Genomic DNA, 21,203 nt, shown 5'->3' on the forward strand with positions numbered 1-21,203 from the left:
AGGCTGGCTGGGTTGGGATGAAACCAGAACACCGGGAAAGCCTTCTGACCTCAAAAGCTATCCATCAAAGGCTCCAATTCAAAGTGCCAACGTCCATTGTGGGACACAATGGAGGAGCGCCTCCACCGGGGAGTGGGAGGAAGTATTGGACGTGTTTGAGGTAACTGTAGATGCTCCAAGGTGATGCTCTATTTTTTTTTTAAGTCAACTTTGTCGCCCACACCAGACACTTGCTTCCTGTCCAGGGAAGAATAGAGCAACCAATAGCGTTTGATCTCTTAATATACGCCTTTAACATATGGTAAACCTGCAAAATCTAATAGGATTCAATACAAGGGGCTGAGGGATGAGTCAAAAATATTAAACAGCTGCGATGGAAATTTACCAAGCTGCCATGTGATCCGAAAATGCCTTTGTCTAGACATGGTGAAGCAGCATGTGGCTTAAGGTCATTTTTGCACGAGTAGACTAACTTAGGCTATGACTAAAAAAAAAAAAAAAATCTTAATATTCAATCTTTTCTTGAAAAAGTGCGATTTTAGTCTTGTAATATTAAGGCGGAAAAAAAGATAGTGTATTGTCATCTTACATTTCCCCCCCAATTTGTACAATCTGATTTTGTGTTTTACACATTTAAGTGCATCAGCGGCTGCCGTGTTCCTCAGAAGACCTTTTCGGCTGTACTGTCCGTGTGTCTGCTCTGTGCAATTTCTTCTCTTCCTTATAAGTCCAATAAAAACTCTTGAATCGGATGAAACCAGAAGATGGTCCAAAGAGCAACTAGCGCACATGCGTTATACATTTCTGGTTTTCTTTTTACAACAGTCACCCTCCACAACTCCACTTATAGTGCAATTAATTAAGAGGAATAAAAGGGTCCTAACGCACACAAAAAAACCCTTTACAGCAGCTTAACCCTGATTTTTCCATTTCCTGCACAGTAGTAAATATAAGAGGGCTCAGTTAAAATACACAGTGTATATATATATATATTTTTTTTTTTAATAGTTTGCTCCCAGCGGGGCTGCTGGTGCCGGCGGGGCACCAGACAGCACAGCACACACATAGATGGATCACTTTGTGTGTCCGTGTGTGTGTGTGTGTGTGTGTGTGCGTACATATAGGGGCGGAGGAAGATCGCTCATTAATGCTATAAAAAGACGATCACAAACGAAGCTCCACTCTCAGTCAGGCAGAGAGGACCGACCACTCCTGCTCGAACTCCGTAGAGATTCTTCGTCATTTTGAATAGACTTCCTTTATGCTGAAAAACTACACTCATAGTGGTCTTGAGTTTTGTTGTGTGATCTCGCGGGAGAAAAACCGCGACATCGGCTGTGTGCTCGACCGCGCACATCTACTTGGTTTTCTTCTTTTTTCGCGCGCAAGGATGATGCTGCTGGTGCGCTTTTGGAATAAATGTTGGCTCCTGCTGCTGCTGTTCGCCACCGCCGCCAGGTGCCACGCACCGGAGGGTCGCCCCAAGCCCAACTCCATCAGACCGGTTCTTCTTGCGGGTGTTGCGGCCGCGGAGGATCAAGCGCCCGCGGTCGCCTTCAACCGCTCGGCTGCCGGCACCGTCAAGAAATTCAACATCTTTGCGCAGGTACCTTCCATCTTCAACTTGATTGGACGTGTAAATACTAGTAATGGTCGGGGACACCATTTTAAGGCACCAATAAGTGTGCGTCACTGTAATATGAATTAGTCAGCATATTTTGTGACAGGCTAGTCTTGCGTCGGATCTGATTGTGCAGGTGTCCAACATGCACGAACGAATGATCTCCCGTCGTGGTCCTTGTATTGGATCGTGCAAATTGTTGAATCTAGTATTTTGCATATAGCCTACTTTAGTTTAACCGTTTTGAGAGTAGCATCTTTGAGGATATTTTACTTTAAACCCTATAAAGAAGTTTAGACCAATGCAATACTAATCACCCAACCTCTCATTTTTTTTTTAACTAGTTGGCCTATTACAACCACCCTTAAAATAATAAATAAATACTTTTCTAATAAGATTAAATAACTACTTTTCATAAAATTGCATTTCCCCCCTTAACAAACAATACACATCTATTTATCTTAAAATAAAATTTACTTTATTCTTATAAGATTATTTATCACCCCCCCCCCATGAAATATTTTCATGAAATACAACTTTTTTTGCACTGTACAATAATCCAACCAAAAGACGTTTTATCTTGAAAAACGATCAACCTAAGTCTATATAAATATATGAAATATATGTGAAAAATAAATCACTTTTTTTTTACCTGATGTAATGTATTTTTCTTGAAACAAAACCAACTTTATTCTATTATATTACGACTATGTCCCCCAAAGTATGATTTAATTCTCATGTCCAGAAAATAAGATTACTCTTTTGACTTTTTCTCTCATACAAATTCAATCTAAAAAAAGAAGAAGTATATATTTATAAATATTATTAAAAGGGAAAAAAAGACCACCCCAATCTAAAAAGAATAATAATAATGTGTGTGTGTCCCTAATATTCATTTGTACAATATGAACATTATTTTTTTTTAGAAAATAGCACCTTGGCTATTTTAATTGTAATTGTAATTAGTACAGCTCTCGTGTTAGCCATGACCTTACATAATACTGCATTCCGTCCATCTGGTCTGTACAATATCTCCTCTACAACATTTGTAGTGCTTAAAATACCACACACAAAAAAAACCCGAGGAATGTGACTGTCCTTTTAAATAAAGTAGCACTATACCATTTAAAATAAGGCTGCTTTATGTGCATGGTTATTGGCTATTCCAGGGATCAGACCCGTCGCCCCCTCCCTCATAAACTCTTAATTGCCTTTCAGACGTGACGCCACGGCGCACCTCCACACTAAATCATTAACGGCAGCACAAATGTGAGGGAAAAAAAGTGACCAGTGGGCCCCGGCACGCTTTTCTAGGCTTAGAGTGTCATTCAAGTTATCCTTGCAAGGATTAAGGGATTTTTTTTTTTACCAATGGTGTGTGTTGGGGGGGGGGGGGGGTCACTAGGGGGTGGGGGGGTATTTTACATCTGTCTCTTCCGTACTCTAGTCCTGCTCTTTTAATGCTCAAGTGACACATTTGACAAATAGAACTGCGGAAAGAGGGAACCTAGTTTGTGCATGCCATTATGTAAATTATTGAAAGAAGAAAAAAAATGGCGCTAAAACTGCTCATTAGCTTGCAAAACACGTCAAATAAACACTTTTTAATTTTTTTTTTTTTATCCATAAGTGAAATTTCACATCAACAATACTTTTAGGGACAAAAGTATGCATAAGTTCTAGAACGATGTGAACCTGGCAGAGCGCTAGCATATTAACATTAGCATAAAATGCTAACAATCTTACATTAAAATGGGCAAAAAAAGCACATCTACAAATATTTTGGTTCTAAATAAAGTCTCTCCTATATATGACATGTTCAGGACACAGTTCATTAGCAAAGAATAGCTATTCACTAGGCTAGCAACAAAAATGCTCAATTTACGTCACAGGGCCATCATTTTGAACCCAAGGACCTCCACCTGTCAAATGAGTCGTCCTTGCATATGCCTGTCCCATTTGTTACTTTTCCCCCAAAATTTTTAATAAATTAGTTTACAAAAAATAATCCCCCATTCATCCATTTCATGAACCGCTTATTCCTAAAAAACTATCAGTCAAAGTACAAAAATGTTTGACACACATCACAAGACTTCAATCCAGTGAGCAACATATTATTGATTGCTTGGATTTGAGCTTTTCGTTTGGCTTTTTTCCGTAAGAAGTTCCTGGAGGTTTGAGAAGCGTCTCATCAGTGTTCTTTTTTGTTTTGTTTTGCTGCGGTTTGTCCCTTTTCAACATGGCCCCCTTGTGACATGCTGCTCAGTGGCAGCTGCTTGCCTGCAAAGTGTTGAGCGTGCTGACATCCCGCCCCGAGCCAGCGATGATGCGAAAGCAGAGGCGAAAAACCTCAAACCCGACGCCTGCCAGACCTCAAATTTCAACGTCTGCTTGCACCTCGACCACTTTGATAATATGGGAAGCCATACGTGTGTGTGTGTGTAGACCACCAGTCTACCAGCAGTAAAACAAGGCATGTCCAAGTTATGCCTGTAATGGCATTCATGGCAGGCATTTATATGGACACATACAGTACAGTAAGTGTGTGAGTGTGTTTGGCTGCCAGGAGGTTTTCCACACTTGTAAAGCCTCGGCCACATTATGTGGCTTTGACTGTATAACTTTTGACTGGCCCTCTGCATCCAGTCAGAGTGAGGCCATTTACAAGCGGAATAAATCAGGAGGTAAAAAAATAAAAGGCCTTTCACCTGGCGTACGCGCTGTTGCCTTTTATTTAACAGACCTTGAAGGCGTCGGAAACCATCCGTGTATCCGTCCTCATCTGGTTTTCAGGACCATTTCAAGTCTGCAATGGAACGGACACATTTTGTAAACATCAAAGGCAATTGGAGCCCCAAATGAAACAAACGTTTTTGTAACACGCAAAGACAATTTGTCCTTACAGTATTAAACACAGTAGACAAGACTACCCGAGACCAAGACTTTGGGCGTCAAGACCAAGACAGAGAGAACCCGAGACCAACACTAAGACAAGTCGAGACCATGAAAAGACCAAAACCGCAAAGCAGAAGTCAACCGTAAACATTTCTTGACAATAATATGTCATATGTGACCTCACTAGTCCAAACACGACATTCTGATTAATATTACATTTGTGGAATATGAGTTACGAGGCATTTTTTTATCTCTCTCAGGGGGCGGCCATTTTGCCACTTGCACTTGTCGACTTAAGATGACATCAGAGTTGCGCAAGGCTCAGGCAATGACCAATCACAGCTCACTTGTTTTCTGAAGCGGAGCTGTGATTGGTTGTTACCTGAGCAACTGTGATGTCATTGTCAATCAACAGGAAGTGGCAAAATGGCCGCCTACTGATATTGATAAAAAACTGCTGGATTTTGCGGTTTAACTCATATTCCACTAACGCAATATTGACCAAAATACTGTATTTATTGGGGGTGCATAGAACATATTGTATAAAGACATTTTTGGGGTTGACTTCCCCTTTAACTTATTTTTTTTTCCTGAATAATGAACATCTGTTACATAAAAACAATTGGAAGGTGGAATTAAAATCTATTTCCAGAAATATTCATCTCTATAAGACAAAATTAGTTTTGCAGGTGTTAATTAGCAGAGACAAGAGATCAAGACCTTCCAAATTTGACAGTCAAGCTCGAGCTCATGACTAAGACTAAGACTGCTTTTGAATGTTACAACACTACTATATAGTTTATATAAGATTTCCTGCCTGACCTGCACAAATTCGTGAGTAAAATCGGTTCATGTATGTTAATTTTTCCGTACGGCTGCATACACACACAAATTATTTTACCCGTGATCTTTTTAACATCAAATGTGGCGTCTCAGGTTTTGGAAGTCTGCCGACAATTTTCAAATCTTACCATGTGAAAACCAGGCTTTCGGCAATAGAGAATGTCGGATCTCACCGTATCGCTTCCCAAAAACCGGACTCACATTTTCAGAGCCAACTGGCAACCTTCAAAGTGATTCGCCTTTTTCACGCTCTCACTTGTGAAATTGCTGGCATCTCAGATGAGAGTGTCTAAATAATAATTCATCCCAATGTGGAAAAAAAAAAAGTGCTGTCAAGAAGAATGGACAGCATTATTAGATGCTGCAATATTTGTGCTTGACAAACTCAGCCCAGGAAGCTCGATCCGGCCCACCACAACATTTTATGTGGTCCATAAAAGCAATTCTTGTCTATCAACTTCCACGATTCCAACTAAAAGCTACTAAAACTTCAAATTGTCATATGTAATGAATGTAAATATCCAGATATTGCAGCATTTTGTTGTTGCCAAAACCCGTTTTAAAGGAACTGGAATAAATATTACTCTTGACAAAAAAAAAATTCAAAAACGTACATGAGCTTGGTTGAAGACCCTAAATTGTTATCAATGTTTACAAAAATGTGTATGTTAGTTTCACGGCTATATTTTTTTGGGTGGGGGTGATTCCTTAAACATACAGATCGTGTTCAGCAAAGACTAAAAATCGTCAGTGTGTCTTTGATATTTACAAAATACGTACGTTGTATTAGTTGAAGGTTAAATTGTCTGTCTGTTTGTAATGTAAATGTGCTTGAGGTTTATCAAACAATTAAACAGTTGTCAGTGTTTTCCAAAACATGCATGATGTACTGAAGACTTCATTGTGTCTTTGATGTTTACAAATATTCAGTAAATTGTCTTTAATGTGTACAAAATCACAATCCTGGTTGGATTTAACACAAGAAAAAAAAACGAATCGTCGTCAATGTTCATGAAAATGAACACATTGAAAAATACAATTTGTCTTTGATGATTACTAAACATGCACATTGGGTTCATTGAAGGCTAAATCGATTATGGTGTTTACAAAAACATTTACCGTAGGTATTAAAGACTATGATGTATATTTGATGCTTATGAATATTGCACCGTTTGCTAGTTTTGACTAAATCATCTTCAGTGTTTACAAAAAATGTCCATGTTAGGTACTTTTACTGTATTTGATGTTAGTTTACTACATTTCTTTTATGGTTCTTAACATATAAATTAATTGACTAAAATTTGGTTTTCTATTGCCTTCGACGTTTACTAAAAATGAGCACGATGGTCCAAATTGTCTTTGATGTTTAGAAAAATACATATATTGAAGGAATTACTTTTTAGAAAAAGAAAAAAAAAGTTTGATGAAGTCTTACGTTGCCTACGCCAGGACTATTTCGCCTTTGATGATTAAATCGACCGCTCAAATGAAATCCATATTTGACTGGTGGGTGGCACTTAGTCACGGCGTGAGACTCAACCAGTCGCTTTCGACGCGATCTGCGATGGGCTGCGCTTTTAAAAGCCCCCCCCCCCGCCCCCCCGCCCCCACCACACTTCTCCCCAGACCCGCCTGTGAAGCGACCTTAATGAGCTGAGAAAGTCGGGCGGAGGTGTGGCGGCTTGTTAGCGCCGCCGTCGGCCTCCCGTCCGGTGGCCTTTCCAGTCTGCTGCTCCCTCGGGTGCCGGCAGGGCCCCCCAGCCCCGACCTATTAGGGGGGCCTCCCGCGGCGACCTCATTTGCCGTAATTGGACCTGTTAATGACAGAGGAGACCTGCCGTGGTTTAAAGACATTGTCTGTAAGCTTAACAAGTCAAGATGTCTTGTTTCCTTCCAAAAGAAGTCGGGGTCCAAAGTTCACAGACATGTTTGGACTGTTAAAGGACGCCAACATTGGCATTTGAAGGCCGGGGGTTTTGTCGGACTAATTCATCCTCGGTTTATTTGATATCTGCTGTCTTTTGTTTTCTGTTTGTTTACTCGATGAGGTTCTTTTTATTTGACTCTGCAAGGCCTCTCTCTCTGCAAGCAATTATTTTGTCATCCACTGGTATAATCCTTCAAGTGCGCAAACACAGGGATCACTTTTTATCTTTTCCTTTTAATCAAGTAGGATTCCTATTCTGGCTCACGTCACGTGTCATTTGTTGCGGTTCCTGTTTATGTCACGTTTGTTGTTAGAATGTGCGGGAATACATTCTTCCATAGGCCAAATAAATGGTCCTGTTTTCATTCTTGCTTATGTCACTTTCCGTCCGTTCCGTCTTCAATTCCGCTTACCCGGGGTCGGGTAGCGGGGGCAACAGCTTTAGCAGGGAAGCCCAGACTTCCCTCTCCCCAGCCACTTCACCCAGCTCCTCCGACGGGATCCCAAGGCCTTCCCAGGCCAGCCGAGAGACGTAGTCTCTCCAGCGTGTCCTGGGATGTCCCCGGAGCCTCCTGCCGGTAGGACATGCCCGGAACACCTCCCCAGGGAGGCGTCCAGGAGGCATCCGGACCTTGATGCCCGAGCCGCCTCATCTGGTTCCTCTCAACGTGGAGGAGTAGCGACTCGACGCTGAGTCCCTCCCGGATGACCGAGCTTCTCACCCTATCATTTGTAATATTCTCGTTCCTCTTGCCAAGGGAGCTAATAATCTAAGTTTGGAGACTTCAGATCTATTTCTTCTTTTTGTTGCTCTGATCTGTCCTGGATGAGATTCAGGTCTTATATTTCTCTGCTCTGAGTCCTGAAGTCCCCTTTTCCACAAATCTCAAAGAGAATTATAGTTTCTTTCTATTGTACCGTCTTTAAATTTTTCATTCAACCACATTAACCCATTGCGATCGGCATCTCATGGTTATCCTGGTGTTAGACTGTCATAAGAACAGTTACAATGAGGGGACGGTATACAAGTAGAGCATACAATGTTTGAGGTGCAGTCGTAAAAAAAAAGAAAAAGTAACAGTAACAACAAACAATACTTTAAAATCTAAAACACAGACACTGTGTAGTGGTCTTAAACTGGTAGGCCCTTAGGATGGAAAACTAAAAAGTTAAATGGAATGGATAAAAACAAGTGCCGTGCACGAATGCCACTGGAGTACTCTGGAGGACTTTATCAGTCCAAACGTGTCTGAACTTTGGACCCCGACTTCTTTTGCGGGAAACAACACATCTTGACTTGTTACGCTTACAGACAATGCCTTTAATGTTCTACACTCTAGAACCAAAACCTGATGATTTCTTTTTTAGCCCTCAAATTTACCAAAAGACCAGAATGTTGTAAGATTTAGGATGTAGTCATTGGTAAATGGATACATTCTTGCGGCACAGTGGTTGGCAATCACTGGAATAGGGATAAGGGCTCAATCTCAATTCTGCTGAGCACTATCATCAGTGCAACAACTGGGCCAACTCCCATTTATAAAATGGCTGCACCCATTATAACCAGTCATCATCTCCCGCAATAATATTCCAGATAGTGAGGCTGATAGATTGCCAGAGGACTCAGAAAGTCATGTGCTTTAGCTCCGGGTACCTGTGAATCTTGTTTATCATCTTTCATGAACTATTGCTAGATTTCATTGATGTTTGGAATGAACTCAAGTCTGAGGAAAACCACAAAATCTGTAAAAACAAGTACACAGAAGAAGTAACTATTGCTATATAAATCACCCAGATTTTATTGCAGCCATAAAACTTGAAATCACCTTCCTCCAAAATGACGACAAAGGGATTAGCCGCCTCGATTTCTCGGTGATTTCATGTGACTAAATTTGTTGTTTCTAGTCACATTTCAAAAATGTGTTGAATTTGGGAAAAAAAAAATAGTTGTGAGGATAGTCTAAACAACTAAAGTTACAAGTTGGCATCAGTGTCTTAATTCCTTCTTTTTTTTCTTTACACAAAGTTCCACTGACATGAGCTGTACAGCGCAACAGTGTTTTGCTTGTAAATACGGGTTCCACAACGCTTGCTTTTTTAGAGATTGTTGACCCCGCAGCATGAGTGGAAGTGGGTTTGGCGGAGGGAGGGGAGTGGGGGGGGTGTCGCTTCCCTCATGGCGCTGCGTCTGTCTCCATCCTTATCGCTTCGGCCGGCATGCCGAGAGTAGCCGCGGAGTAAAATAGCTCTCGGGGGCCACTTCCTGCGCGGGATCTAAGGCTTACTCTTTTTATGTGCGGGGCAAAAAAATAAGGGAGCGACAACAAGAGATGAGACGCATCCGAATTAAAGCCACACGTCCCTCAGAAGTAGCGAATGAGGCGTTTTAAAATACCGGCAGATAAGGTGAGGTAATCAGATGGAAAGAGGGGGGGGGGGGGGGGCTTGACTCACTACATTTCAAAGACTTGGCTGTGATGGAAGAGGTGAGGCCCATTTTTCTTCCACACCTACGACGTGGATGCGAGCCTGTGAGACAGATAAAACGTACGTAGCAGTATGAAGTATTATAAGCAGCTGGTAGGCGTCCATTTGTCTTCATATTGGTGTCAAAAAGAACTTCAGCAGAACGTTTTTGTAACCACCGTGACCGTTTGTGACTCTGGAGCATGAAACCAATTGGAAGTCGCACAGTTTTGTTTTCAGCTCGATTTCATTAAGCATTGCATATGTGAACATTTTCAGATTTATGATTCAAGAACATAAATAAATAAAAAAAAGAGAGCAATGATGATGACATGTCAAATCGGTAAAATTACCGAATGAACAATACTGAGCTCTCCAGAAAAAGGAAAAAAAAAAAAGAACTAAGATCATTTCCAAGTTGGAATTGATGTTAATTACTTAAAACTTAATTTGTTTATTGAGAGTGTGTAGTGGAATCTCCTTGACAACAGTCCAAAAAATCAACCGGCTTCAGCTGCCATGCGCAAAACAAGAGAACCACATCATTTCTGGTAGCAACAAAAAGCTAAAAGCTCAACAATCAGTCAAACCAAACCAACACCGAGGATTTTCCCAGTGAAACGTTTCAACACACTGCTGTTTTTGGCAGCCATTTTAATTTTAGTCTTCGGCCACTTCTCAATATGAAGAACGCAGAATCTACGGTCATGTGAACTCGCCAAATACGGTCTTCCCAAGAAAGTAAGCAACAACATTCTTCCTAAGAATGCAGGTGACTTTGTAAATTGGAATGCTGTGTACTTCCCCCTCCCCCGACGCTGACATATTTCTGAGATAGCAGCCCGAAATGCATTTTGGGATATTTTTATGGCTAAGTCTTCTCAAGTATCCAACCGCTAAATCCTTGGTTTAAGCTAGCTGACAAGAACAACATCTGTGTATTCCGTACGAAAACTAAAAGAAAACAGAAAACAGAGTCATTTGTGTTTTTCAAAATTAATAGTAATAATTCACATTATTTAATAAGAATTCATAATGTCTTTTTCTTTTACAAAAATAGTACAATGTTAAGGAAATAGAATGGCCTTAACCTTCAAACAAGCAAAACAACAATACAATAGATGAACCACATGACTAGCATTGGTAGCACCCACTTTATATTTGAGATTTTTTGATCTGTCACTTGAGCAATGGCTAAAAATATAAGGAACCTATATTTGTTTTGTGTGTGCGTGTACAACAGGTCTAAAATGCTACATTTCCCTCCTCCTCGCCAGCCAAAACCCCCTGTAGCCTTAAACACAAGCTCATGTATAGATGTTAGCACAATTAGCTTTAGCCTGGAGCTAGCTAGCAGTCCATTTACGTTACGTGTGTTTTATGTGTGATGCTGTTGAGCGGTTGTTGTGAACGTGTCATGAGTGCAGTGGAAATGTTAGTGAAAAGATCCACTCCAGTGTTTCCCACACCGTGTTAATACTTGGGCGGGCCAAAAAGTTTTCAAGAAAATGTATTAACAATATATATATATAGTTTTTTTTTAAAGTGTCACGGCAGGGTATACCGCATGTAACGTTAGCTCGCAATTTGTGCTTTTAGAATGTGTTTTCAATTCAAAAAGGTCTTTTGTAAACACCCTGGTATGAAGTGAAGGAAAAATCTCATTTGTTATCATGTGGCAGTTATTGTTCTCTAATTAGTTTTAGGTCATGTGGTTGGGTCTGGCTTTGCTTTCACTTACATTAAATCGCATTCCCTGGAAGAATGTGGTTGCTTTATAATGCTTTGTCTTGTTAGCATAATCATTTGTCATTTGCTTCTGGAGTGGTGAAGACATCCAACCGTCTAACCGTCCTTTGTTGTCCCACAAAAATGACACAAAACTGAAAGACAATAGGACGCGATGTTAAATAATAGTTTCATGACATACGTACATATGGACGTTTGTTTGTGCCAGAACTACATGCAAAGGCAATTAAATCGATAAAAAGAATATGAATAAATGAACTAAAGTGGTAAGCATGCATGATATTGATCATCAGTTAATTATAAAGTAGGTAATAATGATACTGAACCAAATTTTTAATCATAATTTCAGGCCCAATTTATTACCCACCTCCTGAGATGGATACAAAAGGGTGGATTTAGCTGCTTAATTCATATGCCAAAGACACAATATTAATCAGAAAAATGTTTAGACTAGTGGGGCCACATAGAACATAATATTGTAAAGAACATATTTTGGCTCGACTTCTAACGACTTCCAGTTTGTTGAAATCTGAATAGCGAGAGATTGATTGAAATGTGGCGTTGTGTTGAAATTCCTCCATTTGTTCCCATGTTTATTCATCTTAAAAGTGATCGTAATTAGCATTGGCTCTCCGACAAGTCATTGGCCAACGTGTGGGCTAAACATGTTGTTTTAATATCGAAGGATCAAAAAAAAAAAAAAAAGTCATAACTGCGGCTGCTCCTATGTTACTTTTTATTTTATTTTATTTAAACAAAGTGCTAGCAAGTGTCAACATGACTTTCATGCTATCAAAACAATGGCTTTGTTAATGTTGACCTGAGTAAGAAAAATGATCATGGTAATGAAAAAAAAAAAAATTCATTACTAGGGGTGTGCCCAAAAAAATCGATTCTCATAAGAATCGCGATTCTAATTTACTATGATTCAAAATCGATTTTACATGCCCCAAAAATCGATTTTATTTAAATTATTTTATACTATCTTCGCTTTGTTTGTGTGTGCCTTTATTGGGAGCGCTGTTCATGTTGTACCCTATTTGGCCACTCAGGGGCAGTGTGGTTTCACATGGTCTGATACACTGTTAAGTTGTAGCCACATTAGAGAGTAGAAGGAAAAAGTCACGATCAAGTTATTCCAATAAAAGTTGTTTTTTTTCAGCGTGGAGCCGTTCTAAAAGTGCCGCGAGTAGCGCGCTAATTAGCATTAGCGAGTCAGACTGGAGTTAATCATTACAACGGATGGATGGATTTTACATTAAGTCATTCGCATAGGTTGAAAAAGTCTATTTTGACAAAGTAAGTAGGACAAAGTTCACATTTGTTTTAAATACTAATAGTAAAAATACGTCAGAAAAAGGAATCTAAAAAAGAAAAGTACAATAACAACGTATTTGTACTCCCTCCCAGTGTACATGTATGGGCTCTGTATATAAAGATGTTGCAGCTGCGGAAACGCGCTTGACCAACCTGATCCGGAGACGGGCACGTTTTCGGCGCAGTAATTCACTTCTCCGAAATTGATTTGTCACACGCTTCCTGTCCAACTGCTCTGCCTCGCCCCCGAGTCCCGCGGCAACAGCGCTTACACGTGTGAGGAATTACACCAAGATGCCACGTTCAATGAAAGCCTCAAACTCAGAGCTCCTCCTTAATTTAGGTACAGTGTTGCCGCTGCTATTCTTTCTCAGCAGATTTTTAAGTATTCTTTTTTTTTTTTTTTTTTTTAAATACGGGATTTTAAACTAAACCGCCGTGTCTGAATTGACAGTTGCTCGCCTTCATTTCAGTGTAGTACCACGTGCCACCACATGTTGGGCAGCACTCGGTTCTACTTGATGCAGACGCAGCAAAATTAAGAGGAGGCAGAGAGCTACTGTATGCTAATCTACGTTAGCCCATCAATGGCATTTCTGTGTGAGTGTCTTGGCGTGAGCTGTGACTGAAAGCAGCTCCTGTGTGAGTTTCCTCATCGTGTTCAATAAATGGCCGAAAAGTGCATCGGCCAGTGTGGCTCTCCTTTCCCGCATGTAAAGGGCATTACACAGTTAGTATACTGTCAAAAACACTGAAATGACGTTTTATACCCCTAGGCGTTATTGTGACCATTTTTTGGCTTTTTGTTGGTTCTGTCCAAGCCATTTCAAAATAAAATACTGCCCACGGGTTAAAAAGAAAACATGACCTATAGTGGGGAAACATTGTATTTATATTTTTGCTTTATAAACCGTATGTTCATTTTATGATTAGAGAATGAGTAAATAATACTAATAAGTAGACAAATTGGGGTACATTTTACAACAAGTGGTTGATTTCAGTGGCCAGTGTGGCTCTCCTTTCCCACATGTAAAGGGCATTACAGTTAGTATACTGTCAAAAACACTGAAATGACGTTTTATACCCCTAGGCGTTATTGTGACCATTTTTTGACTTTTTGTTGGTTCTGACCAAGCCATTTCAAAATAAAATACTGCCCACGGGTTAAAAAGAAAACATGACGTATAGTGGGGAAACATTGTATTTATATTTTTGCTTTATATGTTCATTTTATGATTAGAGAATTAGCAAATAATATTAATAAGTAGACAATTTGGGGTACATTTGACAACAAGTGGTTGATTTCTCAAATCAGTCCTTCTGAACCCAAAGTCAACTTTTTACGCAAAACATTCTTCTTCTCAACAACACAGACAAGCAGACAAAAACAACGCCGGCAATCACGTTGGCACGACAAGAGAAATATGGCTGTAAAAACAAAAGCCAGCTTAGAACAAACTACGCAAACAAGACTGGAATGGACTCTTAAAGGAGTATGATTAGTGGGGTAATTACCCCTGAGGTACGTCTGCAGGGCTCATTAAGTCGCCAAATGCTTGGAGAGAGAGTTTGCTTTGGAAATCTAATTGCTCCAATTGTCTGGCGCGCATAAAAATAACAACAAGGACGGTGAGAAAAAAGTAAGTCTGCGCTTACAAGAGTCCAGACGTGAAGCGGGTTCTACTACTGGACGTTGTCCTGAAGAGACACAAAACGACTGGAGGCAACAGTGATGTTTTCTAAAGAGGAGTCGCAAGTTCAGACACACAAACAGTGGGTTGGTTAAGGGTAAAATAACATGATGGCTTTCGGGTTGAATATTTTGACAAACATCAATCGCCCGTTCTGAAGCCGCCTATTCAATAACAATGCACGATTCCATCCATATGCGGTAGTTTCTTCTTTAGTGTTTCTCCACCTTTAATATTTTTGAGCCAAGACACTACACATATTTTACATTAGCACTCTTGAAACTGTAAAAGTAACTCAAATTGGGTAGAATGGGGACCAGGACAAATTAAAAAAAAATTAAATTTTTTTTTAAAGGTATTATTAATTAAAAACAAACCAACTGTTATCATGAATAGAATAATATAAGGCTTTTTTGGCTAACCACCAAGTTTTGAAAAAAAGGAAAAAAAAGAATGATCTCTTGTTCAATCAGAAAATGGAGCAATATATCTATTTTAAAAACTTTTATATTTACTTTACAGTCAACAATGGGACTGGTTCGGCAATACTGAGTTCTCAAAAAATAAAATAAAAAATAAGTCTAATTATAAGGAACAAATTATAACCATTAACTAACAATATGATGAAAATAATATTTTTGTAGTGTATAAGTAGTGTTTTGGGGAAAAAGAAAAGTCACAATTTTAGGAGAAGGGAAGTTCTGTATTCCAGTGGTCTTTATTATTATTGATTTTTTTGGAGGAAAAAATTAATTGAGTTCTTGTGAAAATAAAGTGGTTCAGTATTTATTTTTATTTTTTTAAAGTAGGAATTTCACAATATAAACATAGTTATTAATTGGGGAAATCATGATCTTCCAGGAAAACGTCACCCACCCCAAAAAAATTCTTAAGTCAATGTCAATCCCTTCCAACTATTTCTATTTCATCAGCTTTCTGCGCAAATGATTTGAAGTGAATTGTTGTCCTTCCTCAGCAGGTGTATCCGTGCAGCAATGACAAAGAGTGCAGCGTGGGCAGTTACTGCCACAGCCCCCACCAGGCGCCGTCGCGCTGCCTGGCCTGCCGCAGGAGGAAGAAGCGCTGTCACCGGGACGCCATGTGTTGCCCCGGCAACCGCTGCCATAACTGTACGTCCCCCCCCCCCCCCAAATGCTTTAATGCTTTTAAATAGAAATGATATTTTACACTAATGACTGAAATATAACGATGTTGCGGTAGGTGAACCGTATTATATTATAATATTATATATATTATATATATATCGAATGATGAGCTAATCGCTCATCTTGGCAACTTTTCAGATATTTGCATGGCGATCTCCGAGAGCGTGATCTCGCCTCACATCTCCGCCTTGGACCAACACAACAAGCTCTCCGCCAAAGATCACAGGTGGAGGAAAAGCATGGGAAAAACAGAAGCCAAGCATTCTCTCAAAGGTGGGATGACTTCCTGGAACTTTCTCAAAGTTTTGGGGTCTGGGGACTACTTACAAGGTTGACGTTTTTTCTAAGGACCGCCTCAAGTATGTATTCATACTGTAGTGCTTGTATTGTGTGAAAAAATAAAGCAAAAAAAATATATGTATATATATATATATATATATATAAAAAATAATAATAATAATATTTTTTTTATACATATATAAATAAATAAATAAATATATGTGTGTATATATATATATATATATATAAAGAAATAAATAAATAAATGTATATATATAAATAAATAAATATATGTGTGTATATATATATATATATATATATATATATATATATATATACAGTATATATGTATGTACTATGGCTCATGGTACCTCCTGCTGCCAACCAGAGCCACAAACTATGTTGACAACTGCCTCGCTCCTCATATTTAAAACCAAAGTACAGGTTGCATACTCGAAACCACAGTTACCCCCCCCTCCTCCTTGCTGTTTGCGCACCGATAGTGGAGGTCATTAAAACGTCCACCTAGACAGAAAAAACAGTGCGACGCCACAGAATTAGAGTTTAGCAAAACAGCAGCAGCAAAAAAAAAAAAAAAAAAAAAAAAAAAAACTCATCCAGCTCAGCCTCTACTTAGTGTTCATGTCACCACATTATAAACATGAATCAATGCGTCTGTCTGCAAATAAATGACATATGAGTTGTTGGTGCTAGTAAAATGTGTTTTTTTTCCTTTTACAGAATCCTGACTATTTTTTTTTGAATTATTGTATGATTTGTACCTTACATTGTTAGAAACAGATGTACAGTAGGAGTCGAACGAATCCCTCAAGGTGCTATCAACTGTATACTAATGTACTCTGTCAGGATTCCAAGGTCATTTTATAAATTGACAACTAGACTTAGTAGCCCTAAAAATGTGCCACAGTGTACAGCCCAGCTAAAAAAGATTTAGCCTGATGTATTTATAAAGTACAGCAATGTACTGTACTTCCAGCTCAGACACATACTTGTGCCTTGACGGTCCTGAAAAAGTTAGAAAACGACTAACTTAGTCCTAGAGTACGACAAGAACATAAAACCCAAACTCAGCTCAGAGAACAGTATTGTCAAATTTCCACTTGAATTTGTGCAAGAATCATTAGCAGCTGTTGTCAAACTTGGAAGTATACTAAACAATAAACCGTCTTGTGATCAATCGCGCAACTGTTGACAGTTATATGGATCAGAATGCATGACAATAATCAAAAACATGAATTGCTCGATCACATGTACTGGAAGTAGCATTTCTAAGAAAATTTTGTCAAGGCACCCAAATGTCAACACGAGACATAATAGCAACATTTCAGAGAAGATAAACAGGGTTAAAAAGTGGGAGGTTTTATTTAGACTGGCTATATTATTTTACCTTCTAAAAAGGAAACTAAATATGTGAAAATACTTATTTTAATGTCTTCTAAGTCCATTTCTTCTAATACGTTCTCCCATGTTCCAAAAACAAATAATTCCAGAGGCCATTTTAAAAACAAATCTACATTTTAGTTTAACTTAGTATTTTTTCCCTTTTTTTCTTCTCCAAGATAAGATCTACTGCACTGTAATTTTGAGAACATTTAATGTGCAGACCTCACAAGTCAAAATCAAAACTAAGGACTTTATTGTGAAAGAAACAAATAACATTACTATATTGATATTATGAATAATGTCTACTTTAAATCACTACACCTCCCGGTTGACGTACGACGTAGCATACCATAATTCATTTCCCGTTTCCGGTTCTGTTTAGCGAGTATGATTTTCTCTAGTCCACACTCTTATTCATTTTCCTGCTATTTTGCTGTTCAAAGATGGCCTCGCTCAGTTTTCATGTAGTTTCAGCCATGCTTCTGTCAAGTGTCCTCAATCAACCTCACATTTCAATCTTAGGTTAGCGTTAGCAGTTAGCATGGCTTCTCTGTCTTTCCTCGTCATTCATGAGAACAAGATAGTATAAGAATGCTGCGAGTCCGCTGAAATAACACACTGAGCGAGGAGCAGCTGTGCTTTTGTAAACCCGCTCGTGTCCAGAATATTCTGTAAAATAAATCCTTCGAAGGACCTGTTCACCGATCTCCAGTCTGTATTCAGAAAATCAACATTCTCTCTACCCGAACAACAATGAACACGCGAAACGCTAATTTGGACTTATACTTAGCATAATAGCATTCACACTGATGACATAACTGATAACTAAAATGCATATTTTCTAAATAGGGGATGAAAAATCCCCTAATAAATTAAAAGTGCTAACCACTAACTCACCATACCGCCCTTTTTTTTTTCAAGACTTAACGCAGGTATACAAAGAAAACCACTCACGCAGTCTCATGTTTTCTTCCAAGGTCACGAGGGCGACCCGTGCTTGCGTACGTCCGACTGCTCCGAGGGCTACTGTTGCGCCCGCCACTTCTGGACCAAAATCTGCAAGCCGGTGCTGCGACTGGGCGAGGTTTGCAGCAAGCAGAGGAAGAAAGGCTCGCACAGCCTGGAGATCTTCCAACGCTGCGACTGCGCCAAGGGCCTCTCGTGCAAGGTGTGGAAAGATGCCACCTCGTCGTCCAAGGCCAGACTGCACATGTGCCAGAAGATCTGAAGGCGGAGGAGCCAGCCCAGCAAACTTTTTTTTTTTTTTTTTTTTCGTATAGCGATGGAGTAAAAAGACACGACTGCGTGGGTGTTACTCCACGTTGATGACATTCAGGGATGGAGGGACTCCGGGCGGAGACATTAACGCAGAAGCCGCATTATTATTGTTAATATGACTGCCCAGTGCATTCTTTAACATGCTGCAAAGTCCATTTTCTTAAAAGTCCTTCTGTTATTACCGTGCGAGAGCTTTTCCATGATGACAAACGTGTACAAGTCTTATGCCAGTCGCTCAGAGTTAGCTACTGCAAGCTTTTTTGAAAATATTGGGCTTTTAGCAGAACAGAATAGCAATGATATCATGTAGGCAAGGTATGAAAATGTCCTATCACCAATTTAACCCTGGAGAACCCAAGAACCCTTTTCTTCTTTGAAAAATTATGAATTATACATTAAATGACTGCTATAAGTTCACTGAACACCAAAATATATGTTTTTTCAATTTTAACCCTTTATTCCCTAATTTATGATTAGGGCGAAATTTGACCCTTTTGGGATTTAGGGGTATCATTTTGAAAAATCAGAATAACAAAAACTGTCAGTAAACCATTTAGAATTTAAGAAAATAATCAATCAAATACACAGCTACATTGAACAATATAATTTTGTTTTATTTGTTGCATTTTAGAACTAGATTTTGAATGTACAAACACACTTTGGCCAATGGAAACAAGAACACAGGGACAAAAATCACTGCTGGAAAAAAAAATAAAGGTCTTTGTTACTTGAGTAGCAGAATTTATAGGTGCCAAATTTGACCCCGTGGGTTCTCCAGGGTTTGGCCTATCTTTTCTTTTTTGTCTTTTCTCCACCAGCACAAATATGACGCTAGTTGAAAAAAAAAAAAGCATAATTGGATCATAATGATCATTTAAAAATGTAAACAGTAATAGCTATGTTGGCTATGATAGTGTATATAAAAAATAAGGATTAAAAAAAAAACCATTAAAGAGTAATGCCAGTGCTAAATATGGTAGTTATAATAATTTACTTATTTTAAATTTACCTCTTAAATTAACTTTTCTAAATGCGAGCGTAACAATAAGAAAATAAAAATCTATGCAAAATAGGTACTATTGATCATTTACAGACATAAAGACACTATATGCTAGCATTAGCCATTAGCCACAAACAACTTTTCATACTCGCGTTCACAGTGCCCCGTCGCACTTATGGCCAATTTAGAGACAGCTGCTAAGAAGGATGTTTTTGTGATGTGGGTTGTACAACACAGTTAATACTAACCATTTGAAATGTTTTCACGGGTTATCTGTTTAACCGCTTCATTCCTAATGCCACCGCATGGTCAAATTACACATGCTAATGCTAGCCTACACTATTTGTCGTGCCTTAGCTCTGGACACTTTCGCATTTAGTCTCACCTTCGCTACATCACTCCCATTTCCTTGCCGCCCCCAGTCTTCTCTCAGAGGTATTAAAAGAAGTCAACAGTCGCAAATGTGAGACATCACCAACGAAAGACAAGTCGTCTATTAGCCACGGGTATTCCGTCCATTGTGCGGCTTAATTGTAAATGTCATAGGACCGTTGCGTTTACTTCTCTAGTTCTGCGTTTATTGAAGGATACGACGGGAAATGTTTTCAGAGTTAGCTGGGTCAAAATATGCTAGAAGATTGATCAGACTGACGGCAACAAGTGCGTGTTCTTCAGCTAGCCGTCTATTTTTTTTGAAAGCAGTAGCCTATAGTCTCCTCTTCCACTACTTCAGTTGCAACCCTTTCAAACTATAGATAAGCTTTTTATATTGTAAATAGAACGGAGGCGACGATGACATATTTAAGAAACAGTGTATATCATGTACATATAATGAGATTTAAAACCTAAATGATATCGATAATCTAGGTGAGAAGAGAGAAGGGACCAAATGTTAGCCATACCGTAGTAGAGATTTTAGACGGAATATGCATCGCAAGGAAAGTTACTGCAACACAAATACAAACATTGTGTAAAGGGTATGTATATGATGTTAAGATTTATATCCAACTATTTTTTTTGTGTGTGTGTGTGTGAATAATTCCTATTGATTTGTTTTGCATATTTACAGTGATGAACAATTTAAAGAATGTATTTTGTATTAACAGATTGAGTTTGACTTTGCACTACAGTGTACATAACTATCACCAAAAAATTATGTAAAACAATGTTTTGGGGTTGACTTCCCCTCTAACATGTTTTCTATGCATGACAGTTAAAAAATGTTAAACGTTACTAACTGAACAGTGAAGACTAATTTTCCTAAAGATGAACAAAGGATCTGATCAGGACTCCGAAACAGAATCAAAAGAAGAGCTGATTGTTCAAGTAAGGGAGTCGGTGCTGATAAGACCGAAATTGACAGAACAGGTGGAACTAATTAGCATAATGGGGGGGGGGGGTATGGAAAAATCATTCTACTCAATAAAACAAAGTCCAACACAAGAAAAGATAAAATCCCTAAGCGTCTATGACAGACTGATGCTTTTTCAGTTAGTCGGTTGAGGACGCTGCTAAACAAGATTGACATTTTTTTTCCCATATTTTCTCCAAAACGTGACGGAAGCGC

The 21,203-nt window shown here is 39.0% G+C and overlaps 1 protein-coding gene across 1 annotated transcript; it reads left to right on the forward strand.

The window, feature by feature from the left end:
* The first annotated feature begins 1,209 nt into the window (after window positions 1–1,209).
* dkk2 (dickkopf WNT signaling pathway inhibitor 2) lies at window positions 1,210–20,739 on the forward strand. Its single transcript, XM_077571919.1, has 4 exons — window positions 1,210–1,606; window positions 15,486–15,639; window positions 15,814–15,948; window positions 18,336–20,739. The coding sequence occupies exons 1-4, from the start codon at window positions 1,262–1,264 to the stop codon at window positions 18,584–18,586; spliced, it is 885 nt and encodes a 294-aa protein (XP_077428045.1). The 5' UTR covers window positions 1,210–1,261; the 3' UTR covers window positions 18,587–20,739.
* The last annotated feature ends 464 nt before the right edge of the window (window positions 20,740–21,203 follow it).

The sequence above is a fragment of the Vanacampus margaritifer genome, chromosome 7 (assembly GCF_051991255.1).
Source record: "Vanacampus margaritifer isolate UIUO_Vmar chromosome 7, RoL_Vmar_1.0, whole genome shotgun sequence".
Lineage (NCBI taxonomy): Eukaryota > Metazoa > Chordata > Actinopteri > Syngnathiformes > Syngnathidae > Vanacampus > Vanacampus margaritifer.

What these genes read in the sequence shown, in the direction of transcription:
- dkk2 (XM_077571919.1), top strand. Translation starts at nt 1,262, where the DNA reads ATGCTGAAAAACTACACTCATAGTGGTCTTGAGTTTTGTTGTGTGATC. An exon ending in AATTCAACATCTTTGCGCAG is followed by an intron (nt 1,607 to 15,485) that starts GTACCTTCCATC and finishes GTCCTTCCTCAG; the next exon opens with CAGGTGTATCCGTGCAGCAA. An exon ending in AGCCAAGCATTCTCTCAAAG is followed by an intron (nt 15,949 to 18,335) that starts GTGGGATGACTT and finishes TTTTCTTCCAAG; the next exon opens with GTCACGAGGGCGACCCGTGC.